The sequence below is a fragment of the Podarcis muralis genome, chromosome 2, assembly GCF_964188315.1.
Source record: "Podarcis muralis chromosome 2, rPodMur119.hap1.1, whole genome shotgun sequence".
In the NCBI taxonomy this organism is placed as follows: Eukaryota; Metazoa; Chordata; class Lepidosauria; order Squamata; family Lacertidae; genus Podarcis; species Podarcis muralis.
Genome location: NC_135656.1, coordinates 125,284,869 through 125,303,364, shown reverse-complemented (window position 1 = coordinate 125,303,364; position 18,496 = coordinate 125,284,869). Strand labels below are relative to the sequence as shown.

Sequence of the window (18,496 nt, the reverse complement as noted above, 5' to 3'; positions counted from 1 at the left end):
CACACCCCCTGGGGTTTAGCCTGTATCTGGACTGCACCACTTCAGCCTGCAAGGAAGACCCTCTTTTCTGGGACACATGGATTCCACCACTTGGGGAAGCAGACCAAGTCAGGGGGGAGGAGATGTCCAGCCAGGACCCTCCTCCCTTGGGAGAAGGAGGGCACTGGGGAGCAGTCCATCCTGCCAGCTGCCTCCCCTGCAGTCTGAGGCGGGACAGATCCTGCCCAGCCATAGATCCACCACTCGGGAGGACGAGGACCGAGAATTTGGGTGCAACTTGCGCTATTGATGCTCCCCTGAGATTTCCTGTAACAGGAATAGCATCTCCGCTGGGTCACGTCCTTGCCTAACAGAATGAGTAACAGAATGAACTTCAACAGGGACAAATGTCAGGTCCTGCACTTAGGCAGGAAGACCCACCTGCACAAATAGAGGATGGGGGACACCTGGCTGACTAGCAGTACATGTGGGAAGGATCCAGGGGTCTCGGTGGACCACTAGCTTAACCTGAGTCCACAGGGTGATGCAGCAACAAAGAAAGATAACTCTGTTCTAGGCTGTAGGGTAGGACTCGAACCCAGGGCTTCAAGCTGCAAGAAAGGCGATTCTGACGAAACCTTTGCCAGCAAGAGCTGTTTGGCAGGGGAAGAGACTCCCATGAGAGGGGGCGATGCTCTGGCTCTGTCTTCAAAGGGGGAGAGGAAGGGGGGAGCCCTGGATCTGGAGAGGAGGGGCGGCGGAAGAGCTCTTTGCTACGAATGGGGGGGGGGGGAACCTTTGCGCAGCAACTCCGGTCTACTTTGCGGGGCTGTTGTAACGGGGACCCCCTGCGCCCCGGCCCTGCCTCCCCCCCGTCGGGAAATGGGGGTGAAACTGACCGGACCCCCCCGGCAAGGGATTAAAAGAGATGAAGGGGGGGGTGTCCCCTTCCTGCCCCGGAGGACTTTTTCCCAGTTGGGGGGGGGTCTCCTTCCCTGCCGCCTCCGGGGATCGAACCCGGGACTTTCTCAGGAGAGAATCAGGAAAACGGAGCTGGATTGGGAGGAGGAGAATTGGTGTCTTCGGGGAGGGAGGGGCCACTCATTCTTCCCCCCCCCCCGGGTCAGTGAGCTCCGCTTCCTAAAGAGGCAGGGAGGGGGCCAAGGGGGGAGGGAGGGGCCTGATCCACCTTCCCGGAAGAGGAGCAGCTCTGCGGAGGAGGAGGGGAAAGAGGTGCGAAATATATCTATATATTGGGGGGGGGGGAGAAGGAGGCGCTTTTCCTCCCCCTGAATCTGCAAACAGGGCAGCTGGGAAGGGGGACAGGATTTGGGGCGGGGGGGGGGTGAAATCTGGGGCGGATCTGGGGATCCGGCGAGCGGGGGAGGGGCAGGTTTAGGTGCCGGAGGGGCGGCTCTTCTTCTCCGTAGCTCTCTGGGCAGACGCATTCGGAAAGGGAGCCGGAGGGGAGGGGAAAGGAGCCCCTCCCTCAGAGGGGGCGCGTCCTTGGAGACCCCCCGAGACAGGAAATCGGAATAGAATAGCGAGCGATGGAAGCGGAGGGACAGAGAGGACAAAGAGGTAAAGCTGTAGGGCGGGGAGGGAAAGGGGGCAGGGACCCCCCCCCAACAACGTCTTGGGCGCTATCTGCAGAGGCCCCGATCCATGCAATCCGGCTGGAGATCGAGGCCCCTCCATTCGCAGGGATTGCATTGCACGCTCCCCCCCCCCCCAGATCAGCCTTCCTGCCTTTTACTGCGGGGGGTGCGGGGGGGCTTCCTGCAGAGGGAGCACCGGCAGGGTTTGCATTGCAAGATCTCCTTTGCAGCGCAATAATAATAATAATAATAATAATAATAAATTTTATTTATATCCCGCCCTCCCCAGCCGAAGCCGGGCTCAGGGCGGCTAACAACACTAAAACAATGCAACATTATAAAAACATTATAAAAATCAATTAAAATACAAATTGATGGCAACCATAAACTAAAGTTTTGTGAAGATTGCCAAAGGAGGGAGTCAGGCTGCGCCCTGACCAAAGGCCTGGTGGAACAGCTCTGTCTTGCAGGCCCTGCGGAAAGATGTCAAGTCCTGCAGGGCCCTTGTCTCTTGTGACAGAGCGTTCCACCAGGTTGGAGCCGCAGTCGAAAAAGCTCTGGCTCTAGTTGAGGCCAGCCTAACCTCTCTGTGGCCTGGGACCTTCAAGATGTTTTTATTTGAAGACCGTAAGTTCCTCTGGTGCATACCAGGAGAGGCGGTCCCGTAGGTACGAGGGTCCTAGGCCGTATAGGGCTTTGAAGGTTAAAACCAGCACCTTAAACCTGATCCTGTACTCCACCGGGAGCCAGTGCAGCTGGTATAGCACCGGATGAATGTGATCTCGTAGCGAAGACCCCGTAAGGAGTCTCGCTGCGGCATTCTGCACCCGCTGGAGTTTCTGGGTCAGTCTCAAGGGCAGCCCCACGTAGAGCGAGTTACAATAATCCAGTCTGGAGGTGACCGTCGCGTGGATCACAGTGGCTAGGTCAGGGCGAGAGAGGTAAGGAGCCAACTGCTTAGCTTGGCGGAGATGAAAAAATGCCGCCTTTGTTATGGCTGCAATCTGCGCCTCCATGGAGAGGGAGGTATCGAAGATTACACCCAAACTCTTAACGGACGGTGCTGGCACTAATTGCACCCCCGTAAGAGATGGGAGTTGCCCCCTCAATCTCATATCGTCCCGTCCCAGCCAGAGGACCTCTGTCTTCGAGGGATTTAACTTCAACTGGCTCCCACGTAACCATCCAGCCACAGCTTCCAAGCAATGGGTGGGTTCCCGCTTTTTAAGATGCTCAGCTCCCCTGCCCCCCCCCTGGGCGCCTTTGGGGCAATAGAAATGGGAGCCCCCCCCCCAGGGCTGGGACTTGAACCCCCTGGCAGGAATCCCTGGGGCGCCGCGATCCTAGGCTTGGTGGGTCCCCTTTGGGGGGAGAGTGGGGAGTCCATGGAAGGGTTAATGGGGGGCGAGAGAGGCCTGGATGGAGACCCCCCTCTCCCTCCCCTCCCCTCCCCTCCAATTTGGCACAAATGGGACCCTGGGGTGGAGGGAGGAGGGCAGAGGAAGTTGGGGGGCGGAGGGAGGAAGGGAAGCATCCCTGGGGAGGGATCGAAGCCATCTTGGAGAAAGAGAGAGGGACTGGGGGGCCGCCTGCCTTGACTTCTCCCTCCTGCCCAGGAATCTGCCAGGACTCCACGTAGACCAGGGAGAGATCCCTGAGCAGGAGCCCCGATCCAGCCACCCTCTCCTCCCCTGATGCTCAGTCCTTGCCCTGCCTTAGGTCCCAGATCAGGAGCTGCAGAGGGCGCTGGGGGCTGTTAGAGCGAGTCCAACCATGGGGGGAAAGAGGAAAGGGAGGAAGCCCCCTTTATTATCCCCCCCCCCCCTTTGAGGCTTCTCTCTGGGCAACTCCAGTCTCTCCCACATGCCTGTGTTTCCGTGGAGAAGCATCTAAAGGCAACCCCCCCCCCCAAGACACCTGGGCCCAACTCCTTCTCACCTGCTTTCCATTATTCCCACTATATCAGATCTCTTAACTCTGTGGGATTTAAGGGATGGGGAAGATTGTTATGGAAATGGGTGGGTTCCTATGTCCCCCCCTCAAGAGCCTGCATTATTATTATTATTACAGTGGTACCTCGGGTTAAATACGCTTCAGGTTACAGACTCCGCTAACCCAGGATGAGAACAGACATTGTGCTCCAGCGGCGCGGCAGCAGCAGGAGGCCCCATTATGTTAAGAACACTTTCTCAACCACCAGAACGAATTGAGTACTTAACCCGAGGTACCTCTGTGCTGCAGTTTCAGTTATTCTTATTGTTATTTATTTATTGAATCTATTAGTTGCTTTCTCTTGCCCAGGGCAGCCCAAAGGGACTTACAACCAGTTGTTGTTGTTGTTGTTGTTATGTTCCACGGTGACACTCTAAGGCCTTCTTTGTCGTGTTTCCTGTATTTGGGGCGGCAGAGAGAAGGCTGTTCTCGGGGCCTGCTCCCCCACTAGGGAAACTGAGGCAGCCCCCTCAAGCAGCAGATGCAGGGGGGACAAGGAGGGGACGGAGCGGAGTCCCATTTGGCCAGCCCTGAATAAACCCTCTATCCTCTCATCCAGTGGAAGGTGCTGTCCCATTGCCAGTGTCCCAGACACAATGCAGCAGCCTTGGGAAGTCAATGGTGCAGGATGATTTGGGAATGTGAGCAGTTGGTTGGACTGTATCAGGAAGATGTTGGAGATCACGGAGAAAGGAGAAATGAAAGCGTTTTCATAGGATGGGGAAGATGGAGAAAGTGTGTCCCCCCAGATAAGACTCCCATCCTTCCTGGCCATGGGCCATCCTTGCTTGGGCAGGTGGTACTTTGAGTCCAACCACATCTGGAGGGCCAGAGATGCCTCAACTCAGCATAGAAGGTTCCTCTAGGGCTCAGTGTTACTTTGGAGTTGGTGGAACTGGATCTTAAGGGTTCTTGAGACATTTCCAAGGGATTGTGATTGGTATCCAGACCCTAACACTATAAAGCCAAGGTGTCCACACTGAGCAGTTTATCAACCCTGCTGGCCGCTGGGGAAGACCTTCTGAAGGAAATGGTTTGCCCCCAAAGTGAATTCCTTCCTTCCTCCGCTGCTGCTGCCCACACTAAAGGAATGTCTGGATGAAATCCCAGGGATGTCTGGCTCCTATTACAAAGAGATCCAGTTGATAATCTAGAATAAAGTGTGGCTAAGATTCTGAGTCACAATCATGGCTGAGAAATACAGCCAGGGAATATGAAACTGATTTGAAGATTGGTTTCTTCTTTACACTTCATTATTCTTATTCTTATTCTTATTATATTACATTCAGGTGGACACACCACTGGTTTCATCATCTTTCTATTCTTTCCCACAATCAGTGTTATTCACCTTTAATACTCACCTTTTCAGTGTAACACATATTTTTATCTTGTGATCTTCAGATGAAGAGAGGTATAACAATTTAATAAATAAATCCCAGTTGGAGCAGAGCTAGAATATCCAGAAGCCCTTGGCCACCCAGGGCAAAGGAGGAAGAACAGTGAGAGAGGCCTGGACAGGGAATCTCCGCTAAGATAAGCCAGTGTCAGGAGACAGGTGCGAGACCCGGTGGCATATAATTATTCTAAATCATGATGATGCATTACCATTATTTAACATTATTTCATCTGTCTTTCCGAAAAATTTCATATGGAGGACAGGAAAGAATGTACGAGATGTCAAAATAAGAGCAGGTGCTAATTGATGTGTGTAATATTCCTTTGTTCTCTTCCTAGGTTTCCTTTCCCCCCGCTCCTCCCTGTTGAAAGAAGACAATGGAGAAGGCAGTCAAAATTCTGGAGGGCCATGTCCAATGGGAATAACAAAGAAACCATATAAATTCATGGATTCTGAAAAGAGAGAGGAGAAACAATTTGAAAGTATGGAGTGTGGGAAGAGTTTCACTGACAGTGGAACACTTGGAAAACATCAACGGACTCACACAGGAGAGAAACCATTTAAATGCATGGAGTGTGGAAAAAGCTTTGGTTGGAGTTCAAACCTTCGTATACATAAACACACTCACACAGGGGAGAAACCATATAAATGTAAGGAGTGTGGAAAGAGCTTCAGTCAGATTGGACACCTTAGAAACCATCAACGAACCCACACAGGGGAAAAACCATATAAATGTATGGAGTGTGGAAAGAGCTTCACCGATAGTGGATCATTTAGAAAACATCAACAGACACACACGGGCGAGAAACCATTCAAATGCATGGAATGTGTAAAGAGCTTCAGTCAGAGTAGACACCTTAGAATCCATCAACGGATTCACACAGGGGAGAAACCATTTAAATGTTTGGAGTGTGGAAAGAGCTTCAGTACAAAGAGAGGACTGAATATTCATCATAAAACTCACACTGGGGAAAAACCATTTAAATGTATGCTGTGTGATAAGAGCTTCACTGTCAGTAGAACACTTAGAATCCATTATCGAAATCACACAGGGGAAAAACCATATGAATGTATGGATTGTGGAAAGAGATTCAGTCACAGTGAAACACTGAGAAAACATAAACAGATTCACACAGGGGAAAAACCATTTAAATGTATGGAATGTGGAAAGAGCTTTATTGATGGTACAGCACTTAATATCCATCATCAAACTCACACAGGGGAGAAACCATTTGAATGTATGGTATGTGGAAAAAGCTTCAATCGCAGTAGAACACTTAGAATCCATCAATGGACACACACAGGGGAGAAACCATTTGAATGTATGGATTGTGGAAAGAGCTTCACTTCTAGTGGAACACTTAGAATCCATCAACGGACTCACACAGGGGAAAAACCATTTGAATGTAAGGAGTGTGGAAAGAGCTTCACTTGTAATAGAGCAGTAAGAAGACATCAATGGACTCACTCAGGTGAAAAACCATTTAAATGCATGGAATGTGGAAAGAGTTTTATTGAGAGAAGAGAGCTGAGAACCCATCATCGAACTCACACTGGGGAGAAACCATTTAAATGCACCGAGTGCGGAAAGAGCTTCAATCGCAGTGGAACATTTAGAAAACATCAACGGACTCACACAGGGGAGAAACCATTTAAATGCATGGAATGTGGACAGAGCTTTATTGATGGTACAGCACTTAGTATCCATCATCAAACTCACACAGGGGAGAAACCATTTAAATGTAAGGAGTGTGGAAAGGGCTTCACCAATGTTGGAAATGTTAGAAGACATCAACGGACTCACACGGGAGAAACCATTTAAATGTATGGCGCTTACGTATATGGAGCGTACATAGAGCTTCAGTCCTGATGTTCTTAGAAACCATCAATGGACTCGCAAGGAGGAAAAGCTTTAAGAGTTGAAACCCTACAATCCACAAACTGAAAAATCTAAAATGGTTTGAATGGAAGGAGTGTGGTGCTGGGATGGATGCTGGGATGTTTTTGCCTCTACGCATGGGTCTGGGAATGTTCTGATCAGTTCACATTGAGTTCAGTACCCTGACCTGTTCTTAACACATTGTTGACCACATCTACGGAACGCAATGGTTATGTTCTTTCATGTCATGCAAAATCAATCATTAGTAATAGTTTAAGTCTTGATACTCAATCACTAGTTAATAGTTTAATAAGGAGGTTTCACGCCTGTCCAATTCTGTGCTCCCTTTCCCACCCTTTAATCTATTGATGATTAATACCTATATTCAACCCTTGCATTGTATTCATGTTAAACAATCTGCAACAAGCACATATGTAATGCTGTAATATTCAATAAAAGGGACCCTCCGAGACATGCTCGAGAGATGCCTCCCGTATGACACCTTGCCATTCGTCTGTCGCTTATTTCAACCCAACAGTGTGGGAAGTGTTTCAATTGCTTTATATATAGATAGTTTTATTAATACAGTGGTACCTCGGGTTACATACGCTTCAGGTTACAGACTCTGCTAACCCAGAAATAGTGCTTCAGGTTAAGAACTTTGCTTCAGGATGAGAACAGAAACCATGCTCCAGCGGCGGAGCAGCAGCAGGAGGCCTCATTAGCTAAAGTGGTGCTTCAGGTTAAGAACGGACCTCCGGAACGAATTAAGTACTTAACCTGAGGCACCACTGTATATAATTTTATTTACAAATTGCATTCAAAAATGGAAGCATTCACCTCTGGTTTCTTGGCGTTTGAAAGCCCCAAACGTTCAACTTCCAAAGCCTTCTACAACCGAGATTTCACTGAGAATCCAGCAATAGTGTGTTGTCCAACGATATCCATTCTTTTAACCAACACAAAGAGGCTGCCTCGTAGTAGAAAATCTAGCAGTGCGAAGCCACCTCTATTTTTAGTATCTATCAAAATTTTATACTTTATTCTTGGTGTTTCCCCCCTGCCAGGTTAATCATGAAATATCTCTTTGCCATTCGTTAAAGAAGCTTGTATTGTTTATTATTGGTAATTTAAAATAAAAACAGTATCTTAGGTAAAACATTTCTCTTTATGGTTGAAATCCTTCGTAAAAGTGATAGTTTCATCCTCCCCTATATTTCCAAATGTTTTTAACATTTTTTGATACTCTAACGTAATTGGAATATGTTGTAATTCAGTGTTTTTCAAATAAACCCTTATTTAGTCTCCATCTATACAATGAACTCTTTTCACCCTTCATTATCACCCATTTTCAGTTTTGATCTGATATAGTTCTTGGCTGGATCTCTACAGTCTTTAATCCTGTAGGCAGTTCCTTCAATATCCAGATCATGTTTCTTCTTCCCGCAGAATCCTTTGAATCAGAAGAACATGTTTACTCTTGTTCTAATGGGGGTCTGAATCTCCAAGCATCTGGGTTGGCAAACTAAGGCCTGTGGGCCGGATCAGGCGCAATTGCCTTCTAGATCCGGCCTGCGGACGGTCCGGGAATCGCCGCGTGGATTGCCAGCACGCACGTTCTTTCCCTCTCCCTCACCCGGCGGCACTTTTCTCCTCAGGGACGAGCAATCTTGTCCCACAATGGGTCGCTCCAACGGGGGGAGTCGGCTCACCCGCCTGCCTGCCTCAGAAGGGTGGCGCTGGGGAGGGGGGGATGTGACTGCCGGCTGCTGCTGCGTTTTCCTCTTGCTGCTCCTCCCTCTCCCTCAGTCCGCCCTTCCTTCCTTTTCTGCGCACCTTCTCCGTGCCGCTTCCTCACGCGCTTTCTTTGTCACCCCCTCCCTCCTTCATTCCTCCCATGGCGTTCAGGCAATTTGTTGCAGCGGCCGCAGCTGCCACTTGCGGGTTGGGAAGCAGCAGCAGTTGGTGGGTAAAAGCTCTGGCAATGCCCTGGTTCCCCTACCGGTTCTCCACCAGGGCTGTGTGGTATAGTGGTTAAGAGCAGTAGTCTTGTAATCTGGGGAACCGGGTTTGATTCCCCGCTTCTCCACATGCAGCTGCTGGGTTACTTGGGCCAGTCACACTTCTCTGAAGTCTCTCAGCCCCACTCACCTCACAGAGTGTTTCTTGTGGGGGAGGAAGGGAAAGGAGAATGTGAGACGCTTTGAGACTCCTTCGGATTGTGATAAAGCGGGATATCAAATCCAAACTCTTCTGCTGCTACTGCTTCTGTCTTCTCCGGCCAACGCAGCCTCCTGCCCTGCCCTGGCACCTGGCTGGAGAAGCCCCACTGCGGCTATTGGGACGACAACTGGGACAGGTAAAGCCAAACATCTTCAGGCCTCTTTGCGGAAGAAATCTCATGTGAATCTGAAAGTCCCAGTCCCATATCTTAATCCTGCCACCCGAAGATATTATAAGCAAGCCCCACATTCCTCTTTCCACCTGCAATAGGGAGGTTAGAACGACACTTAATACCCGGCAGGGATCATGAGAGCCAGAATTGCTTTGCATTCACAAAGGCTATGTGAAATATCACTAGTAAACAGAATAATTCAAACAAGGAAACCAACAACAGTATTAAAATTGCAGGGAGAGAGAGAAAAACTGGATTTGAAATGACCAAACCACAAGATGAGAAGTCTCCCTACTGAATGAGGGAAGGGGGAGGCATGGGGGGGGGGGGCTTTTGAAGTCTCCCTGCTGGCAAGGGAATTCCAGAGCAAGGGCGCCTCTGTCTGTCTGGAGTCCCTCCCTGCCTCTGAGTCCAGTGGGGGGGGGGGCTGGTGTTTGAAGCTGGGCTTGGCTGTTGGGGGGCGTAGCTCAGCAATGCAGCAGTTGCTCTGCATGCAGAAGGACCCCGGCTGAGGGCTTGGCATGCAGAAGGAGGCCCAGAAGGAGATCCTCCCCCTGCCTCAACTTGCCCAGCTTCCCCCCCTCCCTGCCGCCAGTTGGGGGGCGGGGGCCGGGTCCCCATGGAGCCCCCAGAGCAGGAGGCCAGAGGCAGCGCCGCCCCGTCTCCTTCCCCTCCGGACACAGGGAGGGGCTGCTCTTGGAGATGTAGCTCTAGGGGCAAGCGCGTCGGAAAAGGAGCCGGAAGTGTCGCCGCGAAATGCGCCGGAAGTTTCCAGACAGGGAAAGGAGGAGGGGCGTCGCTGAAGAGCCCCCCCCTCCCCCCCGTCGCCGCCGCCCCCCTTTCTATTGCAGACAAGGAGAGCGGACTAATCCGGAGCCAGGGAGGCGGAGGACCAAGAGGTAAAGAGGGGGAGAGGAGGGGGGGAAATAGAGGGGGGGATAAGAGGGGGAGGAGGACAAAGAGACCCCCCCGTAAGGAAAGCGCCCTCCCTGGGGCCCGTCGACAGGGGCCCCGATCCAGGCCCCGACCCAGGGGGGAAGGGGGGACCCAACACCTGCAGGGATCTACACCTTGCAAGATCTCCTGGGCAGCAGCAGCAGCACCGCCAGACTCCCCTTTCTCTTTCCTGGGGGGCCGAGAGATGCTCAGCACCTTTGTTGGTAAGGTGATGTCTCTGCTTTTTAAAGTCAATATGATTCTATTTAAATCAAAAATTTCTAATGTGGTTACACTATTAGAAATACATAGACAGATAATTATGAAATCATTCTGAGGCTTAATAAGTTAACTGTATATTTGGACAACATTTCTGCTGTAATTTATTGGAAGGAGAAAAATAATCATTTCCTTAATCACAACTTAAGCAATTTATTTAACTAAAACAATAATATTATAGCATGTTGGTAAACATATTTTTAATAAAAAACAACAGCCAAGCAGACTGAGTTTTAGCGCACATGAAAAACTCAGAACTTAAGCATTTCACCTCCTCCACTACCAGCCACCCCTTTGGATTGGATTCTGCATCCAGGTGCCTATCCTGTACAGTTAAGTGTTAGTGCGGTTGTTGGAACCCAGTGGGATTGGAAAGAGGTTGCCAGCCCTGAAGAGCCTTCAGCGCTTGCCTCAAGTCTGACTTGCACAATTATTACACAAAGAGCCCAAGATGTGTGGAGTATTCTGCTCACAAGGTTGCACTTTCGTTTTTACTGCTTCACACTTAGCTACTTGTGCAGATCTCTTCCGCTGCAAACCATCTGTTCATTGAACCTCTTGGAACTTAGAATTTTAAGGGGTTGATTCTGTGTATATAAATCTGCAAAGGAACAATGGGATTAAGGTTACCCCTCAACTCTGTATGTTTATTTTATAACATTTTTCCTGTGAAGAAAAGGCATGTTATCTCTGCAGACACAAATTCACACTTTTGAGAATGGCAAAAACAAGCATCTGTGACAATATCTTCTCATTAGAAAAACTTCCCCAAATAATCTTACAGAATTCCCCCACCTCCCGCAGAAGCCGCACACCCTTTAAAAAGCACGCCGCTCTTGGGGGCTTTTCCCTGAGGAGGGAGAAGGGACTAACTGGCTGCGTCAGTCCCTTCTCCCACCTCGTAAAAAAGCTCGCAGGAGCCGCACTCTCCTTAAAGGGTGCGCAGCTCCTGTGGGCTTTTGCGGGAGGTGGGGAATACTCCCAGAGCTTGTCAGGGCTGGCGGGGGAAGCCCGGGCTGCGCAGCGCTCCCTCTAGCTGTATTAGCTTCTGCCTTAGTGGCGCAAAGCCTCCGCAGGGCACCGGGAGCTCTGCTCAGCGCTCCCTTTAAATAATATTTTTTTCTTGAATTCCCCCTCTAGAACCTAGGTGCGCCTTATGATCAGGTGCGCCTTATGGAGCGAAAAATACGGTAGGTGGGAGAAAATAACAGAGGCCAACCAGAGTATATGGAGAAGCAAAGCGGCTAGTAAGCCTGATCTTTATTGCAACAGTGTCCCCCCCCCCCCCTCACCACAACCAGGAGGGAGGTGTGCAAGGCCTTATATAGTCTTTTGAAGTTGCCCACCCAAGACCCCCCCCCCCCAAATATCATACAGAAGGAGACTGTCTACAGCAGGAATAGATCACAGGAGGCGGTCAACAGCAGAAAACCTGTCCCCAAGGATACCTGTTAATGGTCACTAACTGCATTATCTGGGCAGCCTGGCCATTCTTTTGTGATGGTAAATACTTTAGTTCCTGAATCCAGGTCACAGGCCCACCCTGTTCATCCCTCCTTAAGGCAGTATTTGTAAGCACAAAGACAATGGGAAGGCTTCCATTTGCCTCCTTTACTGCAGAGGAATATTTGAGTACGTTTCTGAGCACAATTCAAAGTGTTGGTGCTGACCTTGAAAGCCCTAAATGGCCTCAGTCCTGTATACCTGAAGGAGCGTCTCCACCTCCATCGTTCAACCTGGACACTGAGATGCAGCGCCGAGGGCCTTCTGGCGGTTCCCTCCCTGCAAGAAGTGAGGTTACAGGGAACCAGACAGAGGGCCTTCTGGGTAGTGGCGCTTGCCCTGTGGAACGCCCTCCCATCAGATGTCAAGGAATTAAGCAGCTATCCCATTTTTAAAAGACATCTGAAGGCAGCCCTGTTTAGGGAAGTTGTTAATATTTAATGCTGTATTGTTTTTAACACTTGATTCCCCAGAGTGGCTTGGGAAACTCAGCCAGATAGCCAGGGTATAAATAATAAGTTATTATTATTATGGCATTGGGAGAGTTAAAATGATTTCAGGATGGTTCTCCTGTAATTTTTCAGACATGTGGTTTGTATACTTACTGTGAGGAATGTGTGTGGTTGCTCACGAAGTAAACAGCCAGGACTCCGTCCTGCCTTTTATAGGTTTTAGTGAGTGGAAAACTATGTACAGTGCAGAAGTCCAAAATCTATATCTGCCTCAATCACTAGTAGATTCCGGGAGTGGTTTCTTCTGGTTTGCTCTCCAGCACAAAAGCCCGGGAAACCTCCCTCTCCTCCTTTCTTCCTTACGTTTATTTCCCTGGCGAAAACTATGTGACAGAAGCAGCATGTCACTCTCCCTTTCTGTTTCCCTGGGAGCAGTGTCGTGGCTCACCTCAGCCTGAGTGAGCCTTTGCTTCATAATAATAATAATAATAATAATAATAATAATAATAATAATAATAATAAAATATTTTATTAATTTGTACCCCACCATCTGGCTGGGTTTCCCCAGCCACTCTGGGCAGCTTCCACAAAGACCAAAAATACACTTAAGATGTCACATATTAAAAACTTCCCTGAATAGGGCCGCCTTAAGATATCTTCTGAATGTCAGGTAGTTGTTTATCTCTTTGACATCTGGTGGGAGGGCGTTCCACAGGGCGGGCACCACCACCGAGAAGGCCCTCTGCCTGGTTCCCTGTAGCTTTGATTCTCGCAGGGAGGGAACTGCCAGAAGGCCCTCAGCGCTGGACCTCAGCGTCTGGGCAGAACGATGGGGGTGGAGATGCTCCTTCAGGTATACTGGGGCGAGGCCATTTAGCTCACCTCTACCTGAAATAAACTGATGAGCTTGTGCCAAAAATGCAAGTCACTGCATGTCACTGCATGGGAACATGCCACTAGTGCCCCTTCACAAGTCCATTTGTCACCTGGGAACATGAGCCTGGCCATGGGAGGTCCCTCTTCCTCCCAGTTCTCGGGCTTGCGAGATAGTGCATCTGCCCTCACTTTCTGCTCTCCCGGAACGTACTGGATCCTAAAGTTAAAGCTGGCAAAAAACTCCAACCAGCGTATTTGTCTTTGGCAAAGCACATGCACGGTCCACCAGTACTCCAGGTTCTTGTGATCTGTGCACACCTGTATCTGCTGCTTCGCCCCATCAGGAAGTGCCTCCACTGCTTAAAGGCTGCAAAAATAGCCAGCAATTCTTTGTCATAGATACTTTAGTTTTGCTCCGATTTGTTGTTTCCTGGAGAAAAAGATGCACGGCCTCCAATCTCCCCCAGCATCTTGCTGCAGCAGGACCGCCCCGATCGCCCGATCAGTGGCGTCAGTTTCCACTCGCAACGGCTTGTCTGGGGTTAATGTGCAATAGCTGCCCCTCTGATGCAAAAACCTTCTTTAGTTTATCCAATCCCCTCTGTGCCTCCTCAGTCCACAGAAATTTCTTCCCACTGAGACAATCAGTTATGGGCGCTATCAAGTGGGCAAAGTTCTTGATAAACTTTCTGTAGAGGATTAGTATGTAGAGGATGAAATATATCATTAGAAACTATGAACGACACAAGTAGAAGGCATGTTCATGGACATTTCTTCATTGCAGGGGGTTGGACTAAATGGCGCCCGGGTCCCTTCCAACTCTCCAGCTCTATTATTCTATGACACGGGGAGGACATGGGAGAATGAATGAGATGTTTAAAAAGGAGAATATGCTAATTGAACTTTTTGTGTTTCATACTCCTTTGTTCTCTACCTTGAAACCCAAACAAGACTTTATTTTCCACGGGCTCCAAAGCAAGCAGTGCAGAAGACTTTTCAGGGTATGGAGTCTGGAACAAACTTCACTGGCAGCAGAACACTTAGAAACCATCAACAGAATCACACGGGAGAGAAACCATTTAAATGTATGGAGTGTGGAAAGAGCTACAGTCGTAGTGGAAACCTTAGAATTCATCAACGGAGTCACACAGGGGAGAAACCATTTAAATGCATGGAGTGTGGAAAGAGCTTCAGTCAGAGTGGAGACCTTAGAATTCATCAACGGACGCACACAGGAGAGAAACCATTTACATGTGTGGAGTGCGGAAAGAGCTTCAGTAAGAGTACAAACCTTTGTTCACATGAACGAACTCACACAGGGGAGAAGCCATTTAGATGTATGGAGTGTGGAAAGTGCTTCAGTCTGAATTCAAACCTTAAGAAACATCAACGGATTCACACAGGAGAGAAACCATTTGAATGCATGAAGTGTGGGAAAACCTTCACTTGTAGCGGAACACTTAGAAGACATCAAAGAAATCACACAGGAGAGAAACCATTTGAATGTATGGAGTGTGGAAAGAGCTTTATTGACAGTGGAAAACTTAGAATACACCAACGGATTCACACTGGGGAGAAACCATATAAATGTATGGAGTGTGGAAAGTGCTTCCGTCAGAGTGGAGCCCTTAGAGTTCATCAACAGATTCACACTGGGAATAAACCATTTAAATGTATAGAGTGTGGAGCGAGCTTCACCGACAGTTCAAGACTTAGAATTCATCAACGGATTCATACAGGGGAGAAACCATTCCAATGCATGGAGTGTGGAAAGAGCTTCAGTGGGAGTGGACACCTTAGAATTCATCAACGGAGTCACACAGGGGAGAAACCATTTAAATGTATGGAGTGTGGAAAGAGCTTCAGGAACAGTGGAAAATTTAAAATACATCAACGGATTCACACTGGGGAGAAACCATATAAATGTATAGAGTGTGGAAAGTGTTTCACTGACAGTGAAAAACTTAGAATTCATAAGTGGACTCACACTGGGGAGAACCCATTTAAATGTATAGAGTGTGGAAAGTGCTTCAGTGCAAGTGGAAACCTTAAAATTCATCAGGTGATTCACACAGGGGAGAAACCATTTAAATGTATAGAGTGTGGAAAGAGCTTTACTACTAGTGGAAACCTTAGAATTCATCAGCGGATTCACACTGGGGAGAAACCATTTAAATGTATAGAGTGTGGAAAGAGCTTCCATAAAAGTGAAACACTTAGAATTCATCAACGGACTCACACAGGGGAGAAACCATTTAATTGCAGGGTGTGCTGTAAGAGCTTCATTGATCGTGGATCACTTAGAACCCATCATCGAATTCACACAGGAGAGAAACCATATAAATGTATAGATTGTGGAAAGAGCTTCAGTGGAAGTGGAACACTTAAAAAACATCAACGGATTCACACTGGGGAGAAACCATTTAAATGTACAGAGTGTGGAAAGAGCTTCATTGACCATGGAACACTTAGAATTCATCAACGGATTCACACTGGGGGAAAACCATTTAAATGCATGGAGTGTGGAAACAGCTTCACTGAGAGTCGAACACTTAGAATTCATCAGCTGATTCACACAGGGGAGAAACCATTCAAATGTATAGAGTGTGGAAAGAGCTTCAGTGCAAGTCGAACACTTAGAATTCATCAACGGATTCACATGGAGAGTGGAAAGAATTTTCGTCCAAGTGAAACACTTTGAAAATTTCAATAGACTCTCGAAGGGCAGAGACCATTTCAGTGTATGCATTGTGCAAAGAAGTTCACTGATATTGTAAAACCTAGAAGACATTAATAAGCTCAAACAAGAGAGAAATCATGTAAATGTCAGCAATATAGAAAGAATTTCTGTCAAAGTTTAAGTCTTCCATGTATTGAGATGAAGTAAGCATCTCCCAATAGTAAGCATAATGTAAGACTTAATGCAGGCGTCCCCACCCTCGGCCCTCCAGCTGTTTTGCGAGTACAGCTCCCATCATCCCTGACCACTGGACCTGTTAGCTAGGGATGATGGGAGTTGCAGTCCCAAAACATCTGGAGGGCCAAGTTTGAGGATGCCTGACTTAATGTAATGTTACATAGAGAGGGGGAGAGTGTTGCTTTGGAAGCAGGGCTGGTAATAGTAGTAGTAGCAGCAGCAGCCGCAGTAGCAGCAGTAGTAGTAGTAGTATATATAACCTGCCCATCTGGCTAGGTTTCCCAATGCCCTCACTGTAGACAGCTTAAAAACATGGGGGAAAACATCAAGCATAGAAAACCTCCTGATACAGGGCTACCTTCTGATGTCTCCTAAAAGTTGTGTAATTCTTTATGTCCTTGACGTTGGGCGCTACTGCCAAGACGGTCATCTGCCTGGTTCCCTCTAACTTTGCTTCTCTGTGTGTATTCTCCCACCACCAGAGGCTGGGTCCATCTCTGCTTCACAGATGATCTTGCAGTGCAAACTTGGGCAGGGGTGGGACACCCCACTTTGCAGCTGGCTTGCCTGGATCAGTCCCTCCCCCCACTCTACTAATCCCCAGAATAAAGGGGCGGGGGGAGCCCTTCCCTACTCTTCTGATCTCCAAGGCCTACTGTGGGTTGTGTGATGCCCCAAACCATTATCCCACAGGACCCATGGATCCCCACTCTGGGGGAACAGAGGAGAGAGACTGAACAGGCCACCCGCCTCTTCTAAAATGCCTCACCAGAGCAAAGCACCTGCTCTTCCTGAGACTGGAGTGAGTGATGGGGGGAAGAGGGAGGAAATGTGCAGAGACCCCCTCCAAATCCAGTGTGCATGACGGCATGTCTTCTGCCAGGGGGAACAACCTGCAGGGAAGGGGTGTGTTTCAGGACATGCAAGGTCAGCGTGCAACCCAGTCATGAGTTGGCTGTGTTGCCTGGATCATGCCTTAGCCTCCTCAAGGAAGGATTCATTCTTTTCTGTCATCTTGATCTGGTGTTTTCCCTCCTCTCCCTGTCTTGCCCTTATTTTTGTGCCTCATTAAAATAAACTAATGCGAGTTGAAGGAGTTGTTCAGCTCTTTCTCCCTCCCCCCCTTGCAAGAGTCTCCAGAAGGTAAATGACACCACCGAGTGGGGTTTGGGAGAGGCGTCCTTCTTGGCGCCAAGCCTTGAAGAAGAACATCCCAGAGGCCAACAGACAAGGCCCAGCTTGCTGTGCAATCTTATATCTTCCAGCTGCCGAGATCAATTTGGATCTGCTGGTGGCCCAGTGGAAGACAAGTGGGATCCTTTTTGCAGATCATCTTTCCCCAGAGGACATCCTGCTGGCGTGAGGCACTTGGGGCTCGTCCACACTTGGCTCCCCCACTTCTCCCCTCTTTACAGCTGAATCGGAGCAAACAGCAGTCAGGTTCTCCACACGTTGCCCTTTGTTGCCATTCAGCAGGGAAGGTGTTTTGCCAGGGGAACCGGAGGGGCAAACAAACAACTGCTGTGGCCTTTGCCTCCTGGGCGGGGGGCAAGCGGCAGCGTGGAGAGGATGCGCAGCCACAACGGCTGTGTCCTACCCTGTGGCCCTATAAGAACTTCACGTTCTTTTGGCCCACCTTGTTCAGCCTCCAGTTCTCTCCCTGGCTGGCCAGGTGCCCCCAGATAGAAGCCGGATAGCAGGATCCGAGCTCAGGAGCGAGGGGCTATGTGAATAGACCAGGAGATTATGGGAGACCTAGTCAGCGGAACAGGAGCACAGAACCCTCTCCTCTCCCTGGGCTAGTAGCCATTGATATTCAGAAGCTTTGCCACCTCCAACTGGCTATTAGCCATTGATAGTCTCCTCCAGGATTCATAGAACTCTTGTATTTTAACATCTCCCATCTCCTCTGTCATAGAATCATAGAAATGGAGAGTTGGAAGGGACCTCAGGGCAGTGGTGTACTAAGGCCAGGTGGCACTCGGTGCAATTAATTAATTAATTTTTTGTCAACCCCCCCCCCCATTGAAATTATTAAAAGAAGTAAAAATAAGATACAGTTGCAAGCCTGTATTTCTGTTTTATTATTTACTTAACATTTTGAGCGTAAGCACTGAAAACCTTTCCCCCCTAACTTTGTTCTCTGCAAATTTTGAAATCAAAGCATCAAAACCAATTCCTTTCACTTTCGTCTGAAAGAAAACCCCCTCCCCCTTCCTTAGCCATGTCTCCACTGTTGCAGCATCAAGTCAAGCTGCGTTTTGTTGCGTTTGTTGACTGAACAAAAAAGTTTC

General features: G+C 48.8%; 1 protein-coding gene across 1 annotated transcript; it reads left to right on the top strand.

Moving 5' to 3' along the window:
- Window positions 1–1,362: 1,362 nt before the first annotated feature.
- On the top strand, window positions 1,363–17,295 carry LOC114591188 (uncharacterized). Its single transcript, XM_077923424.1, has 5 exons — window positions 1,363–1,560; window positions 3,648–3,801; window positions 5,304–6,736; window positions 9,261–9,265; window positions 14,321–17,295. Exons 2-5 carry the CDS (start codon window positions 3,750–3,752, stop codon window positions 15,984–15,986), a joined length of 3,156 nt encoding a protein of 1,051 aa, XP_077779550.1. The 5' UTR covers window positions 1,363–1,560; window positions 3,648–3,749; the 3' UTR covers window positions 15,987–17,295.
- Window positions 17,296–18,496: the final 1,201 nt, after the last annotated feature.

Coding starts and splice junctions, on each gene's coding strand:
- LOC114591188 (XM_077923424.1), top strand. CDS start 3,750: ATGTTAAGAACACTTTCTCAACCACCAGAACGAATTGAGTACTTAACC. Junction 3,802..5,303: donor AATTGAGTACTTAACCCGAG/GTACCTCTGTGC, acceptor TTCTCTTCCTAG/GTTTCCTTTCCCCCCGCTCC.